This window comes from Poromitra crassiceps (genome assembly GCF_964638095.1).
Source record: "Poromitra crassiceps genome assembly, contig: HAP1_SCAFFOLD_1178, whole genome shotgun sequence".
Lineage (NCBI taxonomy): Eukaryota > Metazoa > Chordata > Actinopteri > Beryciformes > Melamphaidae > Poromitra > Poromitra crassiceps.
Window position 1 is genome coordinate 20,001 of NW_028151232.1, and position 18,221 is coordinate 38,221.

The window sequence follows — 18,221 nt, forward strand, 5'->3', positions numbered from 1 at the left end:
TATATATGCCTATACATTTATGCAGTGTATTCACATTAACAAGTCTACAGAAGACATACCTGTACGTACAGAGACATCTAAGGGTGCTTTCACACTGGCGCCCCGGTCCGAGCACACTTGTCCCCAAATTGACCCCAGTTTAGGAACGTTTTATGAGTGTGAACGTTGCGTACCGTTGCAGCGAACCGTGACAGGATCCACTTGAAAAGGTGGTCTGGGGAGCGCTTTGGCGTGCCCGGGCACGGAACACTTGCGAGTGTGAAAGCCAACCGTTCTGAACCACATAGACAACACACGGGCGAGGATACACTGCAGGCATAGTTGATGACGCAAGTGTGCTCTGTTCCGTTTCCGAGTGCGGAAGAAATTTTGTAATGTGAAAGTTGACCAGCGGGGGAGAGGGGAGGGGGGTCAATTGTTCCCGGGTGCGGAACGGAACGGATGAGATGCAAAACCATCACATTACACATGTATATGTTCAGAATGCCTTAATTTGGAGATGTGCATTGCCAGCTGTCCTCTAATGGAAGTACATATGTACAGAAAAATGTATGATGCACAGAGCATGTAGAGGTAGCGTATGTACAGAAACTCATATGCAGTGCGAGAAAACAACAAAACATTGTAAGCCAATGCCATATTGAATAGTCCAGAGCATAGTAAGATTAAATGGATCTGGGTTAGTTTGTATTGGGCAGACACCCTGCTTCTGCACCTTCCTAGCTGTTTGGACAGGAAACATGATATAGGCTGATGGCTGTTGGTACAGAAGACTGCTTGAGATGCTGTGTTGCACCTCGAGGGGCTGAAACAGAGGCTGAAGATGCTCCATAAGTGCAGCGATGGGGTGGGAGGTGTTGTCAACATGGAGTTGAGTTCAGTACTGGTACAGCTGTTGCAGCTCCAGCTTTCACTGTAAATCCTAAGCACCTTCCAGTCACTCCTCCTTGTTTCCATAGCTAACGCATGCAGCAGAACTGCAGTATTTATTATCCATATGTTGACACACTGTTTGATGTCATCATATGTTGCTGTCAACCTTTAAGTATCATCTGGATGGCTGCTCAAAGTCAACTTGACTTCTGAGAGCAAGATCAATGAAGATGTTTGCACACATTTCTTCTTTTCTGTTTTGGGGGTGGGGGGCATTTTTGCCTTTAACTTCTTTTTTGTGTGATCAAATTTTTATTACAGCTTCTTAAATGCAGCTGCATTCATGGTTAGTGGATGAGTTAGATCTACAAAATTCATGAGGTATTTTTCGCGATTGCAGAGCCTGATATCAAAGGCTGGTTATTTCTGTTAAATGTTCAGTTCTGCAGCAAGAGAGGGGGAGAGCGATCGCACAAACAATGGGGATGATGATTATGAAGGACATAATGATCATGTTTATCCATGATAGCAGTGTCGTCCTCATCGTGAGTATAATAATGGTAATTTAGCTGAGGATGATATTATTTCACACAACACAAGAACACAATTACGTACATAAACACACACACACACACACACACACACACACACACACACACACACACACACACACACACACACACACACACACACACACATCATTGCAGCCACTATTACCAATTTAGCGCAAATAGCCCATGACTCATTACTTTCAAGTAATTTTAGTTTCAAATTGAATCCTCTATTGCTTAAGGAATGGATCAGCAATGTCTGCCTGTCAGGCTGAGCCTCTGGCTGTTTAGTTGGTAAGATAAACCCTTCAGAAATTGAGGTGAACCAGTGAGATCTGTAGATATTGCAAAATAACAAGTACTCCAAATAACATTTATATATACATGCATGTATTCCTGAAATTTGGAAAGTTTAACTGGCCGTACCAGTTCCAATTCCAGCAATTGTGCGTGTTTAATGGAATGAATGCATAATATTGATATCGATATTGCATTCAAACCTCACAGAGTCAGACTAGTCTCTGCGAGGCTTGAATGCAATAGATTCTACTACGGTACATGTAAAACATCTGGTTTCATTATAATGTAGGATGCATTTATTTACACTCTTTTTGGTCAAATTTGTTTTCCGTGCTCACATTTCAATAGTGTATCTAACAGTCTGAAACACCACAACAGTCTCAAACACCATAAGCAAAATAATGTTTCTCCATCCCCCAGCTCAGCACATAACCTCTGTTTTACCTCTTCTCTTCTCTCGCCTGTTGACAGGGCGCTAAGTGTTTTCTCCTGTTTGGAGCAGTTGAACACTGGGGCAATTTCCCATGTGAATGACTTGAGATTTTAGTTGTGGGGCCGACCCGGGTTCAAATCCGACCCGCATGTCATCCCCCCTCTCTCTCTCCACCTGTCCCATCAATAAAGGCAAAATGCCCCAAAAATAATCTAAAAATGTAAAAAGTTCTCCTCACCTACGCATGTGTATGTTGGAGTGAGTTCACGCTGTATGTATGGACTTGGGATAGTTTTTTTTTGCATTATTAGGGAATATGAAAAAACAACACAGACTCACATAGAGTAAAAGTAAACACACAAATAGGTACACACACAGCAAGCACGTTTTGGAGGGCTGAAGCGTTGCGCACTCTTGTCATAACCCTTTCACCTCATCTCTTTTCAACTCTCTCTTTCTCTCTCTCACACACACACACACACACACACACACACACACACACACACACACACACACACATGCACGTGTGTGTCTCCATCAGCAACAGAGACTGACTGGATCAATGTAAACTGACAAACTGGATTATTTCACAGTGAGAAGAGGAGTCTGACTTCTTTGTTTCTGCACTTTAGCTTGTCATTTCCAGTTTTTCCAATTAAATTACTTCTACTGAAGGAAAATATCAGTAGAGTAACACTACTTGTACTTGAGAGAGAGCGAGAGAGAGAGGGGGGCATTCTAAATAGTTTTACTGTTCAATTTTCCACCAGCCACTTAGAGGGGTTTGAAACTTCATTTTAAAATGTTGCACTTAAAAAAAAGTGGTGGTGTTGGGGGGGGGGGGGATAAGGGAAGAGGGCGATTAATCCTAAATTTAACTCCTTATGTATTTTTAACTTTGATCTATAACAGTAATCTCCACTTGATATTGTAAATGAGAGCTAAACACACACTGTCTCTTTAACACCGCCCCTCTTCCTGGAATAAAGCAAAGCCTCTCTAACGTCTCAAACACAACCAGTTCCATCTGTCCACATATTTCCTGTTCCCTCCCCTTTCACAGATCTACCAGTTTAAAGATGGGTGTAAACATGTTGTGAAGTGTCCATTCACTGCAGATCAGCACATGAACATGAAGAGATGTTAGATGATGTCACCGCTGGTGATGAGGTCACCAAGGATGTCAACAGTGATGATTCCACAGTGATGATGTAGACAGTGATGATGTCATAATTGATGATAATGTCATCGTTGATGTTTTCACTGATGATGTCACTCTTGACATATGATGTCACTGTTGAAGGTTATGATGCCACAGTGATGATGTCATAATTGATGATAATGTCATCATTGATGATGTTACACCTGACATACTGTATGATGTCACTCTTAAAGGTTAGTGATTTCACTTATGATGTCATACTGTAATGTGATGTCACGTTCGAAGGCTATAAGAATCAGCGCTGCCAGGACAGATCGTAAATTCAGTTTAAGGTCTACTTCTGCAACAGCCTGCCCGCAGGTTTGTCTGTTGCTAGTTCCAGTTTACCAACTGTCAAGCCGACAAGTCTCTCTGCCCGTGAATCCACTACTCTCCCGCCTAACAAGAAAAGTGTTTTGCTTTGCATCAGAGCCCAACTTGTTTTTTCAGTTCAGAGGAAGTGAAACTCTGACTGACTGTCACTGAGAAGTGAAATGGCACAGCAAGGAATTCAGCTGGACCAAGGCAATTTTTGTTGTTCAATCTGTCTGGATCTACTGAATGATCCGGTGACTATTACCTGTGGCCACAGTTACTGCATGAGCTGTATTAAAAGCCACTGGGATGAAGAGGATCAGAAGGAAATCCACACTTGCCCCCAGTGCAGACAGACCTTCACACCGAGGCCTGTGCTGGTGAAAAATACCATGTTAGCATATTTGATGGAGGATCTGAGGAAGCCAGCACAAGCTGCTCCTGATCGCTGCTATGCCGGACCTGGAGATGTGCCCTGTGATTTCTGCACTGGGAAAAAGCTGAAAGCCGCTAAGTCCTGTCTGGTGTGTCTGGTCTCTTACTGTGAGCAGCACCTCCAGCCTCACTATGATGTAGCTCCATTAAAGAAACACAGGCTGGTGGAAGCCACTGTAAATCTTCAGGGGAACATCTGCCCTCATCACAACAACGAGGTGATGAAGATGTTCTGCCGTACTGATCAGCAGTGCATCTGTTATCTCTGCTCCGTGGATGAACATAAGGGACATGACATAGTCTCAGCTGCAGCAGAAAGGGCAGATAGGCAGAAAGAGCTCGGGGCGAGTCGGCAGAAAGTCCAGAAGAAATTCCAGGGCAGAGAGAAAGACGTGAAGGTGCTTCGACAGACCCTGAAGGCTATGAATCTCTCTGCTGATAAAGCAGTGAAGGAGAGTGAGAAGGTCACCGAGCTGGTCCGTCTTATTGAGAAAGGAAGCTCTGAGGTGAAGCAGCAGATCAGATCCATCAGATCCCAGCAGAAAGCGGAAGCGAGTCGGGCCGAAGAACTTCAGGAGAAGCTGGAGCAGGAGATCGCCGAGTTGAGGAGGAAAGATGCCGAGCTGGAGCAGCTCTCACACACAGAGGATCACATCCACTTTCTACACAGTTACCCCTCGCTGTCACGTCTCAGTCAATCTACAGACTCACCCAGAATCAATGCCCGTCCTCTGCGCTACTTTGAGGATGTGACTGCAGCTGTGTCAGAGGTCAGAGACAAACTGCAGGACATTCTGACAGAGGAATGGCCTAAGATCTCACTGACAGTGACTGAAGTGGATGGTTTACTGACACAACCAGAGCCCAAGACCAGAGCTGACTTCTTACAACATTCATGTCAGATCACACTGGATCCAAACACAGCACACAAACAGCTGTTATTATCTGAGGGGAACAGAAAAGCAACATGGACGAGAGAAACATTTTCTAAACACCCAGACAGATTCATAAACCGCTGTCAGGTCCTGAGTAGAGAGGGTCTGACTGGATGTTGCTACTGGGAGGTGGAGTGGTGCGGGTGGGGAGTATCAATAGTAGTCTCATATAAAGATATTAGCAGAAAGGGGGATGAATGTCAGTTTGGATACAATGACAAGTCTTGGGCATTCAATTATTGCAACAATTGTTGCCAGTTCATGTATAACAGTATCAAAACTCCCATCAGAGGCGCTCGCGCTCGGTTCTCCAGAGTAGGAGTGTACCTGGATCACAGAGCAGGTATTCTGTGCTTCTACAGAGTCTCTGAAACCATGACTCTGCTCCACAGAGTCCAGACCACATTCACTCAGCCTCTCTATGCTGGACTCAGACTGTTGTGTTATAGAGGCACTGTTGAGCTGTGTAAGCTCAAGTAGACCGGAGCTAGTAAGGCAGCAGTGTGTGTGGGGGTGGGTGGGAGGGGATTTCTCCATCTTTGTGACTGCCTCATTGCTGTGGTGTTTCTGCACTAATGTTAATTTCGTTGACGAAAACAATGATGAAAAATGTTAGTCGACTACCTTTTTCCCGAAGACTAAGATGAGACTAAAATAATCAGACTTTTAGTTTCTTTGACTAAGACGAGACTAAAATACTCAAAACTTTTAGTCGACTAAAACTAACAACAAGGACATTTGACACAGGACTACGACTAAATAAAACAATTGACGACAGAATTAACACTAATTATAGACTGTTTTCCCCCCTCAATGCAGCAGTTCAGCTTCCTGTGCTGCAGCATCATAGATGTAGCTGACATTTAGCTGTCTTAAAAACATTTACAGTAGTTACAACAGAACCTGCCCAGTCTTAGCTAAGGGTCTGATCTATATGTGTATGAGGCATTGTGTTCCCAAAATGTACAGCTACTTGCTTGTCTACGTCGTTATATCCAGAGAGGTCTGAACGTTTTCCATACAGCGCAGCCAGCCTCCCTCCATTCTCCCCTCAGCTGCGGGCTGAGCAGGCACTGTGAATAGGCTCCACTTGTCATTGCTACCCGCATACGCCGACACTGGCCCGGGTGGGCAGAGTCAGCATTAGCTACTTTCCCTGGGAAAGATTTGCCAACACTGCTTCGAATGACCAAGTGAATCAGCAGATTCAACAGTTTTCATTGACTGAAACGACTAAAATGTGAACAGTTTTCTTTGACTAAAACTAGACTAAAATACTTATGGTTTTATTTGACTAAAATTAGACTAAAATGCTCAAACCTTTAGTCGACTAAAACTTGACTCAATAAAAACAGGATGAGGTTGACTAAATATGATAAAAACTAACAAGGACATTTGACAGGGGACTAAGACTTAAGACTAAATTAAAAAATAGCCAACAAAATGAACACTCACTTTCCACAGATCTTCTGTCAATCGAACAGTGTGGGTGGAGCTTGGACTGTCAATCAAACAGTGTGGGTGGAGCTTGGACTTTCTGTTGATGCAGTTTGGGTCTCTCTTCTCTCTGTTCAGTCATGGTGGCTATCACTGAGGACACACATACCCCTAATCCGGCTTCCCACCCACATACACAGCAAATCGAGCCTGTATGGACGCGGTAACACGGGGTGCGAACCTGCAACCCTCGTGTTGGTAGGCAGTGAATCTACCGCTACACACTACCCGGACATAGCCGAATAGTTGTTAAATATGTTTATTTTGTTCCCGGCCCCTTGTAACTTTGTTAAGAAAAGTGCACTACAAATGAAATCATATATTATGATCAATGAGGAGAGGATTCATTGTTTTCCTCCACAGTGCTGACATGCTAGTTTAACTGCGCACACACACTCGCACCCACACCCACACCGCACACACACAAACGCTCAGGAGAATATATAACAATATATCACAGTTTTTGCAGAGACAATACAAATCAGTCGGTTATCTCACTTAACCCTGCATGCTCCACAGTGACCACGTCTTCATTATAACATCTATTATGTATAACATGTGTACCTTTTTTCCCCCAGCAATGTGGATACTGGTGAGCTGTGCGGTAAGTTGACCGTTCATTATTATTGTTATTAGGGCAGTGCACAAATTGTCTTATTGTATTACTGTTAGTTATCTTGCTTCACCTCACAGTCAGATTCAAATACTATGTGACATGTCCCCAACATAAGCATGAACCATGTTAAGCATGGTTGCATGCTCTGTCTCCAAGACCCCTAGAGGTGTCTCACACGCACACACACACACACACACACACACACTGCAATGTATGAGTTGAAAAAGCCGAAGGACACAAAACGGTCACCTGCAGTTCTCGTCATGGTTGTTAAACTCATAACATGCTTCTTTTTGTCTGTCACTTTTTGAAGAGTACTTCTCCCAGCATCTTGGTGAATATGAGAATGTTCTTGCTGCCTTAGAAGACCTGAACATGTCCATACTGAAGGCCATGGACAAAACGAAGAAGGTGAGAAGCCACTCGGAGCATAAGATTGTCGAAAAGTTAATTTACCTTAACGTGGGATTTCTGCGGGTATGCGCTAGTCATGCTAAATTTGTAATGATGATTGAAATGATGTGTGTGTGTGTGTGTGTGTGTGTGTGTGTGTGTGTTTAAACAATTTAATTTACATTCACACACATACAGTACATGCCAACCACACTCACACACACACACACACACACACACACACACACGCGCACACAACTCTATACAGTATTAGCCATGTTCGGAATGGTTCCCTCATTCACTCACTCACTATTCGCCCTGTAGTTTGTCATTTGGGGAATGATCAAACAAGTTTCGGACATTACCTGACTCTTCTCCTTTGGTAAACATGACCGCATTGCATTGTGGTATATGTAGGAAAATGTAGGGTGCATTCGCTGGTCACTTGAAATTGCAGTGCATTGTGGGTATTTTATAGTGGACTATATAGTGAATCAAATGAACAGTTGAGAATTCTGAGCACTAGTACAAAATGGCCAACACACTATTTAGTCCACTATTTCTAATGGGGACTGGTTTCGAACAGGGCTTATGTGTCACACTGATGCCGCACGCAGGGCACTTAACGTTAATCACCAAAGATGTTTGTACTTATACTCACAGCGTGTACTTGGCCTCTTCGCCAGCTTCTCTGTACAAATCTTTCCCAGCATGCATCCCTGTAACCCAGCTGGAGCTCTCCGATCTCCCATCAGCCAGATTTCCATTACTGACGCAAAACAGGACGAGCCAGAGGGGTTTAATCTTGTCACTAATTATTACTCCCCAGAACAAAAGCTGATGTGATTCTTTTTGCGTTTGTTGGCAACAGATCATTTATTAACTGGGCTGAGGTTGCATAAGAAAGACAAATGGTGGTTATGATCGCTCTCTGTAAACAGTTTTAGCCCCCCCTGGGCTTTCCTCCAATTAATCATAACAGGAGGGTGGCAGGAAGGATGTAGAGCAGGGGTTTTCAAAGTCTGAGACTGTGGGCCTCCCCCAGACGAAGGTTGAAAAAAGGCACCCGCCCCCCTTGCTCAATTCCTGGATGCCTATTGGATCATGATTATAGTTTATTATTAGATCCCGTAGACACTCAACAATTGGGCCAAGATAGCCTGATATTCCTGTTCAACATATGCCCGACTACACCAAATACATACAGAATGTCTGTCTCATGGCATTTATTTGTTTCTGACAAGTGAGAAAAACAGTAAAATTCCCCCAAACGACTCTACTCTGAACTAGCTTTAACCAACTCACATACATTTAGACTATCCTGTGAGATCTCCTTTTAATAACTAATGTAAAAAAATATCACTTCCATTCACTGAGCCTCCCCTGAAACTGCTTGGAGCCCCGCTGGGGAGGCCCGCCTCCCACTTTGAAAACCTCTGATGTACAGTAGAGCGATGAAGCGAGGGGTAGGAAAGGGTGTGAATAAGGGGAGGAAGAAAGGCGGTTTATCAAACCTGAGAGGATAGCCTCTTCTTGTCTCTATCGCTGTGTTTGTCTCTCTGTGGGGGGGAAATATGGAGTACAGTGCATCTCATTGTTGCGTCTTCATAAAGCGTGTGACTAGTCAAACATTTCACCAATCACTGCTGTTTCTCATTAGCCCCGCAGATAAGGGCGAGTCAGAGAGCAGCCATGGCATGAAAATTATATATATATATATATATATATATATATATATATTATATGGTAGGAGTAGGGTGGAGACTCTGGAGATGATGTGCGCCGCTGCAGTTATGAAATCGCCCACCAAAGACGATGGGATTCAAGCAAGACGGCCCAACTTCAACTCAATTCCTGTCACAGTTGATAGAGCAATCAGAGTTGCTCGAGTGACATCATTGATGACATCACAGTTGCTCGAGTGACATCACTGGCGACATCACTGATGACATCACAGTTGCACAAGTGACATCACTGATGACATCACTTCCGTCACAAATCATGACTGACACACCACCACAGACATCACTTAGCCACTTTTAAATTGTGTGTACCTTATTGTAAAGTCAGTGACCATTACTTTCCCTCTACCTAAAATTGGAAATTGAGTCCTTTCTTACACGTATCTTCAAAATCTGGGTACTTCAGGTGCCTCTCCTGTGTGTTTCTATGTGAGTGATCAGGAGAATTCAATTTAAATTCTGTCCAAATGTCCCTGTCATGCTTTGGCTTTAAATGGGAATACTTCCACCCAGAGAACTTAAACTGCCATTGCTTATGTAAAATAGCACTTTGTATGCCTCAACTGAGTTGTCACTGAATTTGAAATAGCAATCAGTTACTCTGCTCATTACTGGGAAAAGAAAGATGCTATTTACTGAGGAATACATTACCACTCAACACGGCTGGAGGATTTGAATTAACTCGCCCAGTCAGTCGGTGAACTACAATCTAGGAAAGAGAACGAAATGTAGATTTTCACGCAGGTTGCATGAGGTTTATTACACGTGTCTGAAATCCAGCCCCCATTTATTTCTGTAAAGGTAAAGAAACACAATTCATAGTTTTCCAAGCAGAGGCCACGTAGATCTCAATATTATGCAGAGCTGCCAAATGAAATTGCATCTCAAAATGATTTCCCATCTTCCAAGAGAATATAGAGAGCATTGTGAAGAGGGGAGATGGTGTAGTGGCAAATTAATTTGAAATGCCTTGTTGATCCATCAAAAAATGAGTTGCTCGTTTTAAAATGAATAAGGATTTGTTTATTCCATCATCAGCTTCCCTCTGTACAGAGCGTCACAAATCAAAGGTTTGTGCATCGAACATAAACATTGCAGTCCAATTATACCCAACTCCAGCCCCCCTCCGATGACTGGTCGCTGGTACAATTCCATCGGATGTTTGACAAGACAGACACAGTAAGACCCTGATCTTTACAATAAGTCAAAACAAAACCTTCTATGTACCGGAAAGACAAAACACAATGTTATCTCCTCCTCTCCAGGTGGAATGCCTTTTCGACATAACAAACAGCTTCTCAGAAGAGACACTCAAAATGAGTGCCTGAGATGCCAGCTATGCGTGTCAGCTAGATCACAATTACACAGAGTCAACAATGATCAACAACCAATCAATAAGCAGTCAATCAATCATTTTACTCTGACAATGGTCTTCTGGATGGAGATGGTCTTCTGGAGAGAGGAGAGACGTTGAAGAGGAGAGACAGAACATGAATGTGTAAAGCATCTCCATTTCAAGCCAGTGTCATTCAAAAAGCAATGATTGACTCCCGCGTCCCGCTCTCATGACGCACACAGGAAGGAACAACAGCAATCGACGCGCCAGGCCAGCTCAATCAATCTCGCCAAATGCATTCAAGGCTATTTCCGTCGAAACGCTCCTCGGGTGTCTTTGCCCACAACGGCACAAATCACACCTGGGTGACGTTCAGAGCCCAACACATTCAACAACGGATATATGAGCTCAAATGAAAACAAATAACGGAGGCGCGCAAATTGAGCTATCAGAATGGAGGGGTGACCAAGGCAATAACTTTTCAATGAAATTACGGCCCTGAGACTGTGAAGAGTCAGCTTGTCAATGTCTCCCTATGTGTGGGAACCGGCGGTGTTCAGGCCTTGAAGCGTGAATTCCTCATTTCTTCTCATATAGAATGTGCTGTGAGGTCCAGCCACTCGACAGTGAGTCATGGCACAATAAGGAGAGAAGAGAGAGAGAGAGAGAGAGATAAGGAAAGTATGAGGCGATGTGTCTCTCTCACTATTAGCAGGTATTGGCTTTGTGCAGGAGAACAGATGCTGCATTAGTCACAGGCAGGCTCAATGCTCATCTGTGTTGAACTGTGCACGTACGTGAGTGGGTGGGCTGGCTGTGTGTGTGCTGTGTGGGAGGAGGCGGGCTGTGTGTGTGTGTGTGTGTGTGTGTGTGTGTGAAACAGACACATCTGACTGGCTCCAAAGAGGTGTCATGTATACAGTACAGTAGACTGCTCTCATGTAAAAGATTGTGCCCAGTTATTCATGTCAACTAGTTGATTACGGTACATTCACTTGTGTCAACCATTGACCTGTGTCAACCAAACTCCATAGCTCCAGAGTGGGAATATTGGCTTTAAACAGAATGAGGCATTATTCACATGAGCTACAGTGCTTTTGTAAAGGGTTTGATATGGAGCAGTGTGTGGGGGCCGAGGGGAGGAAAGAAAAGCAGAAACCCAGAGGAGCCTCCTGCAACAAAGTGTCCATCTGAGCTTTTTGCGGTCGATTGAATGAGGGATCAAAGGAGAGGAGAATATAGGAAAGGACAAGGCTTCAGCCGTTCAGCGTCAACTTTTTAAAATGGCTTGGGTGAGAGCCTCGACTCTCTCTCTCTCACACACACACACACACACACACACACACACACACACACAAACACACATCACAGGCAGGCCTGACATGGTCAGATGGTAGACAAGAGGCTGACCTTTACCAGCTTTGGCGTGACTCACTCCTCCACTGAGAGAAAGAGGGAGTGTGTGTGTGTGTGTGTGTGTGTGTGTGTGTGTGTGTGTGTGTGTGTGTGTGTGTGTGTGTGTGTGTGTGTGTGCGTGCGTGCGTGCGTGCGTGCGTGCGTGCGTGCGTGTGTGCGTGCATGCATGCGTGGTATTGCTTGACAGAGGTAGTCAGAATGTCACAGGAGAGACAACAGTGAATGACCCATAACGATTCTGTGGTCTCAACACAAACTGCTGTACTGCAGAAATCGCTGAGATGTATTTTGCACTTTGCACAAAAAGAATTAAAAAAAAATCAGAAAAATGTATTCGGCAAGTACCATTTTTTTCATCTAAGGACAGCTGCTCAATCAGTCAATGTGGACAGATGAAAAGCCTGCAAATGTGCGTGAGTCTAATGATCTGCTGGTGAGAGCTCCCACTCAACATAATTAGCGTGTGTGTGTGTGTGTGTGTGTGTGTGTGTGTGTGTGTGTGTGTGTGTGTGTGTGTGTGTGTGTGTGTGTGTGTGTGTGTGTGTGTGTGTGTGTGCGTGCGCGTGTGCGCGTGCGTGTGTGCGTGTGTGTGTGTGCGCATGCGTTTGTGCGTGTGTGTGTGTTCCCACAGGGTACTGCAGCCTGATTACCACATGCAGCTTTTGAAATCAAAACATCTGTATTTTAGTTTTGAAGATCATTATTACTAATAGACAAATTATACTGAAATGTTGTCTTGCTCTCTCTCTACCTCTCTCTCTCTCTCTCACTCACACACACACACACACACACACACACACACACACACACACACACACACACACACGCAGGCAAAATCCCTATCAACTCATCAGCACTTTGAGATTTTTAGCACTTTGAGATTTATCTTAAATGAAAAGTGCATGACAAATACAATTTATTATTATTATTATTATTATCAATTCTTCTCTACTTGCATTATCCACCTCAAACCCCGCGTTGTTAGTAGAGTGTATAATCACGGTGCTCAGACAGAAATGTGGGAACACGTGTAGTGTCGTGTGCAAACAGGAAATAGAACCGCCGCTGCAGCCTCTCTCTGGTGAGCCATTCACTCCCCTCTTGATTAGGCAGAATTACGCCACTCACGCATCCTGCTGTGGTCCAGGCGTAGCAAATGAGACCTCTCCAAAGTGTCATTAAATTCTGCCTTCTGGGTGCCACTAACATGTCAAAATGTGACAAAATAAACGCACCCTTGACTCACAGAATGACATTATCCCAGCCTGGAATACAGTGTAGAGAGGAAATCCATTCTTTTGATGTGACAGTTTGAGGGCTCATAATAATTCAACATGGTCAATATTATTTTTTTAACTGTTGACTTGTTGGGGGGTCATATACTGTATATCGAAGTGTCCTTCCTTGAGCAAGACACTGAATCCCAAATTGCTCCCGATGGCTGTGCCAGCACCCTGCTTGGCAGCTTGCCGCCTTCGGTGTGTGAATGGGTGAATGTAGGCACTGTACAAAATCCCCCCACCAGCTCAGCCTCACCTAATCAGCTACACCTGGGGCCCTGATTGGGCCGCACCTGGGCTCAATAAAGGACGGCTGATCAGGTGAAGCTCAGTAGGCTCCAGACAGCAGTGGAGGAGGCTGCTTTGTCCTTCCCTTGATGTTCACCAATGTGCAGATGCATCATTGCCAGTAAGTCTTAGTTATAGTTAGTTATTTTCTTTGTATATTTGAATTAGATGTATTATTACTTTACAGTTGAATGTTTTCCCTTGTTTGTTTGAAACCTTTGTTAATACCTTTTGTGTTTAGGTAAAATCATCTGTATCATCTGTTTACATCAATCTACACCTGTCGGATATTCCATCACACACCAAGGAATCTGTCTAAATAAAACCCTTGGCATATGTTCCTCTGGTCCTCCTCATTCTCACCGATGCCCCACTTGCTGAGGCTATACCTTTAACCAACACCTCAAGCAGTTTCTACATGGTCCTTCGAACCTGGATTGGCCTCAGCAAGTGGTATGGACCAGAGGAACCAGCAACCAGCAGAGGGACCAAGGTGGGCACCTGGATACCATCAACAATATGGATATTATCCAGCCTTTTACTCTACTTCAGTAGCACAAACCTTCCAACCCCATCCCCCAACACAGTGTTGTTGCCATGTGGTCAGGCATACACCTGGGAGACAGCCTAGCCAACCTGCACCATATCAACTTGGTGAACACCATAGACACCTATTGATGCAGGTTAGCAGGAGGCTTGACACGATAGAGCAGAGTGTGTACCGAAGAGGAGCGGCCCCTGCACCTCCTCTGCCTCGGGTGTTCCCTGCACCTCCTCAGCCTCAGGTGCTCCCTACACCTCCTCAGCCTCAGGTGCTCCCTGCACCTCCTCAGCCTCAGGTGCTCCCTGCACCTCCTCAGCCTCAGGTGCTCCCTGCACCTCCTCTGCCTCATGTGTTCCAGGTGCCTCCTCTGCCTCAGGTGTTCCAGGCGCCTCTTCCTCAGACTCAGGTGTTCCCTACACCTCCTCCACCTCATGTGTTCCCTACACCTCCTCCACCTCAGGTGTTCCCTGCACCTCCTCCGCCTCAGGTGTTCCAGGCGCCTCCTCAGCCTCAGGTGCTCCCTGCACCTCCTCCACCTCAGGTGTTCCCTACACCTCCTCCACCTCATGTGTTCCCTACACCTCCTCAGCCTCAGGTGTTCCCTACACCTCCTCCACCTCATGTGTTCCCTGCACCTCCTCAGCCTCAGGTGTTCCCTACACCTCCTCCACCTCATGTGTTCCCTGCACCTCCTCCACCTCATGTGTTCCCTACACCTCCTCCACCTCAGGTGTTCCCTACACCTCCTCCACCTCATGTGTTCCCTGCACCTCCTCCACCTCATGTGTTCCCTACACCTCCTCCACCTCAGGTGTTCCCTACACCTCCTCCACCTCAGGTGTTCCCTACACCTCCTCCACCTCATGTGTTCCCTACACCTCCTCCACCTCAGGTGTTCCCTACACCTCCTCCACCTCAGGTGTTCCCTGCACCTCCTCCACCTCATGTGTTCCCTGCACCTCCTCCACCTCATGTGTTCCCTGCACCTCCTCCACCTCAGGTGTTCCAGGCGCCTCCTCAGCCTCAGGTGTTCCCTGCACCTCCTCAGCCTCAGGTGTTCCCTGCACCTCCTCAGCCTCAGGTGTTCCCTGCACCTCCTCAGCCTCAGGTGCTCCCTGCGCCTCCTCCGCCTCAGGTGTTTCAGTTTCACCTCCAGGGCGGCTTTGGCCACGTCTGATTTCACCAGCAGCTCCTTGAACTTCTTCAGCTCCACCTCAGCATGGAGCCATTTTTTTCTGGTGGCCTCAAAGTTCTTAACTAGTTCCATCAACTCTAGCTCTGTGATGCGTGCGGTGTCCTCCATAGCAGTCATCTGAAGACACAAGGCCAGGAGATCCCCAACCATTGCTCGATAGTTCCCATTCATTGCTGCTGGCAATGGTAAGCTCTTCTTTCACTCTGGATGACTACTCAACCCTGTAGCGCTTCTTAATCTCCGGCAGTCCCGGTGGCCCCCCTGGCTCCAGTCCCAGTGCCCCCTGCTCTGCCAGTTCCGGTGCCCCCCGCACCGCCAGTCCCGGTGGCCCCCCTGGCTCCAGTCCCAGTGCCCCCCGCACTGCCAGTCCCGGTGGCCCCCGCACCGCCAGTCCCGGTGGCCCCAGTGCCCCCTGCACTGCCAGTCCCGGTGCCCCCCGCACCGCCAGTCCCGGTGGCCCCCCTGGCTCCAGTCCCAGTGCCCCCCGCACTGCCAGTTCCGGTGGCCCCCCTGGCTCCAGTCCCAGTGCCCCCCGCACTGCCAGTTCCGGTGCCCCCCCACTGCCAGTTCCGGTGCCCCCCGCACCGCCAGTCCCAGTGGGCCCCCTGGCTCCAGTCCCAGTGCCCCCCGCACTGCCAGTACCGGTGCCCCCCGCACCGTCAGTTCTGGTGCCCCCCGCACCGTCAGTTCCGGTGCCCCCCGCACCGTCAGTTCCAGTGCCCCCCGCACCGCCAGTCCTGGTGCCCCCCGCACCGCCAGCCCTGGTGGCCCCCCTGGCACCAGTCCCGGTGCCCCCTGCACCGGTGGCCCCCCCGGCTCTAGCCCCAGTGCCCGCTAGACCTCCTGCTCGGGTGGCCCCCGCACCTCCATCCGCTCCCTTGGCACCCATCCCTCGGCGCCGACCTACCGTGGCACCGTTCCACCACCAGCATCCAGGTCGGCCTCCGGAAGGGTGCTGCTACCTGTGTCATCAGCGTCTGGGACATTGTCCAGGGTTGCTCCACCCTACTGACCTGCCCCCTGGACGCCCTCCGGACCCGTGGTGCCCTTTCACCTTCCTGCCTGACCTGGAGCCTGTGAACCCAAAACTTGTTTTTCATGGGGCGGCGGGACGCCCATCTCCCTTGGGTGATGTATGGCAGCCTTTCCTCCTACAGCTAACCCTGGATTTTCTGGACCCTGACCTGAGTTTATTTATCAAATATAATGCTATATTTGAGGGGCGGCTGTACAAAATCCCCCCACCAGCTCAGCCTCACCTAATCAGCCACACCTGGGGCCCTGATTGGGCCGCACCTGGGCTCAATAAAGGACGGCTGATTGGGTGAGGCTCAGTAGGCTCCAGACAGCAGTGGAGGAGGCTGCTTTGTCCTTCCCTTGATGGTCACCAATGTGCAGATGCATCATTGCCAGTAAGTCTTGTTATAGTTAGTTATTTCCTTTGAATATTTGAATTAGATGTATTATTACTTTACAGTTGACTGTTTTCCCTTGTTTGTTTGAAACCTTTGTTAATACCTTTTGTGTTTAGGTAAAATCATCTGTATCATCTGTTTACATCAATCTACACCTGTCGGATATTCCATCACACACCAAGGAATCTGTCTAAATAAAACCCTTGGCATATGTTCCTCTGGTCCTCCTCATTCTCACCGATGCCCCACTTGCTGAGGCTACACCTTTAACCAACACCACTAGCAGTTTCTACAGGCACATTGTAAAGTTTGAGGTTCGATCCCCGCTCCCTCCCAGCTGCTGTCGTTGTGTCCTTGCGCAAGACACTTAACCCTCCTTGCCTCGTATGATTGGTATGAATGTAGACATGAATGATGGTGGTCGGAGGGGCCGTTGAGCGCCGATGTGTGGCTGCCACGCTTTCGAACCACCGGTACGAATGGTGTGAACGAATAATGATTCTGTGAAGCGCTTTGAGCACTTGGAAAGGCGCTATATAAATCCTATTATTATAAAGCGCTTTGGATAGAAAACGCTATATAAATGCAGCCCATTTACCATTATAGAACATGTGAACACATCAAACCCCCACGCATGACACAGGCAGCTTTGAAGCCCATCAGTGACTAGATGCATCGTCCCCCCCAAGTTTTTCTCATACTGTTAAACTGTCACTCAGATGTCGACAGTATTTCGTGGTCGGAAGTTATCCTCCATTGTGGAAAACAAGCATACAAGCTGGTGCTTTACATCACACATTTTATAGACCCTTCTCACGGGGGCCATTTTGTCTCAAAGGCAAGCAAAACACTGAGGGTTTCAAACTTCCATGATTGGAATTTGGAAACCCTCATTAGTGTTTTGCTTGCACCTGTGTTTATTCTGCCTTTTTGACACAAAATGGCCCCCGTGAAAAGGGTCTATTGTCCCGATCAGACCAGCTCAATCGATCTAACACATTTATTTTCAGCTGATAAGGGATCTAGACTGCAAATATCAAGGCTTTGACATCTCTCCTCCTCTCTGTGGAAACTCTTATATAACTGAATGAATGACTTTGGATGGGTTTATTAATTGGTAGGGTACATTTTCATTCTCACCCTCTCTTCTCTTGTTCCTTCTCTGACTCCTCCCCCTCCATCCATCCTGACTGACAGGATTATCAGGACTCCACCCACCTGGAGCAGTTTGTGACCCGTTTCCTGCTGAAGGAGACGACCAATCAGCTGTATTCCCTTCAAAGCTCCCTGGAGTGCGCCATGGAAACCACCGCTGAGCAGACTCGCCAGGAGAAGTATGGACAAGTCTTTGGACTCTCTCTCTCTCTGTCATATAGTATGACTGACTCTCTGTCCCAGTCCCAGAGCTCTCTCTCTCTTTATAGCCACACTTGAGATATTCCCATGTGTGTATCTG

General features: G+C 46.7%; 2 protein-coding genes across 2 annotated transcripts in view; both read left to right on the top strand.

Moving 5' to 3' along the window:
• LOC310771766 (N-terminal EF-hand calcium-binding protein 1-like) overlaps positions 1-18,099 on the top strand; it is a gene marked incomplete at both ends in the record, with an annotated part of 24,229 nt that extends 6,130 nt beyond the window's left edge. The window contains 3 exons of the mRNA XM_083664290.1: positions 7,119-7,144; positions 7,470-7,567; positions 17,963-18,099. Of these exons, the coding sequence (XP_083520416.1) occupies positions 7,119-7,144; positions 7,470-7,567; positions 17,963-18,099 (261 nt within the window). The remainder of the gene's footprint in view (positions 1-7,118; positions 7,145-7,469; positions 7,568-17,962) is intronic.
• LOC310771765 (tripartite motif-containing protein 16-like) lies at positions 3,853-5,523 on the top strand (the record flags this gene model as incomplete). The annotated part of the gene is made up of 1 exon (XM_083664289.1): positions 3,853-5,523. One exon carries the CDS (start codon positions 3,853-3,855, stop codon positions 5,521-5,523), a length of 1,671 nt encoding a protein of 556 aa, XP_083520415.1.
• Positions 18,100-18,221: the final 122 nt, after the last annotated feature.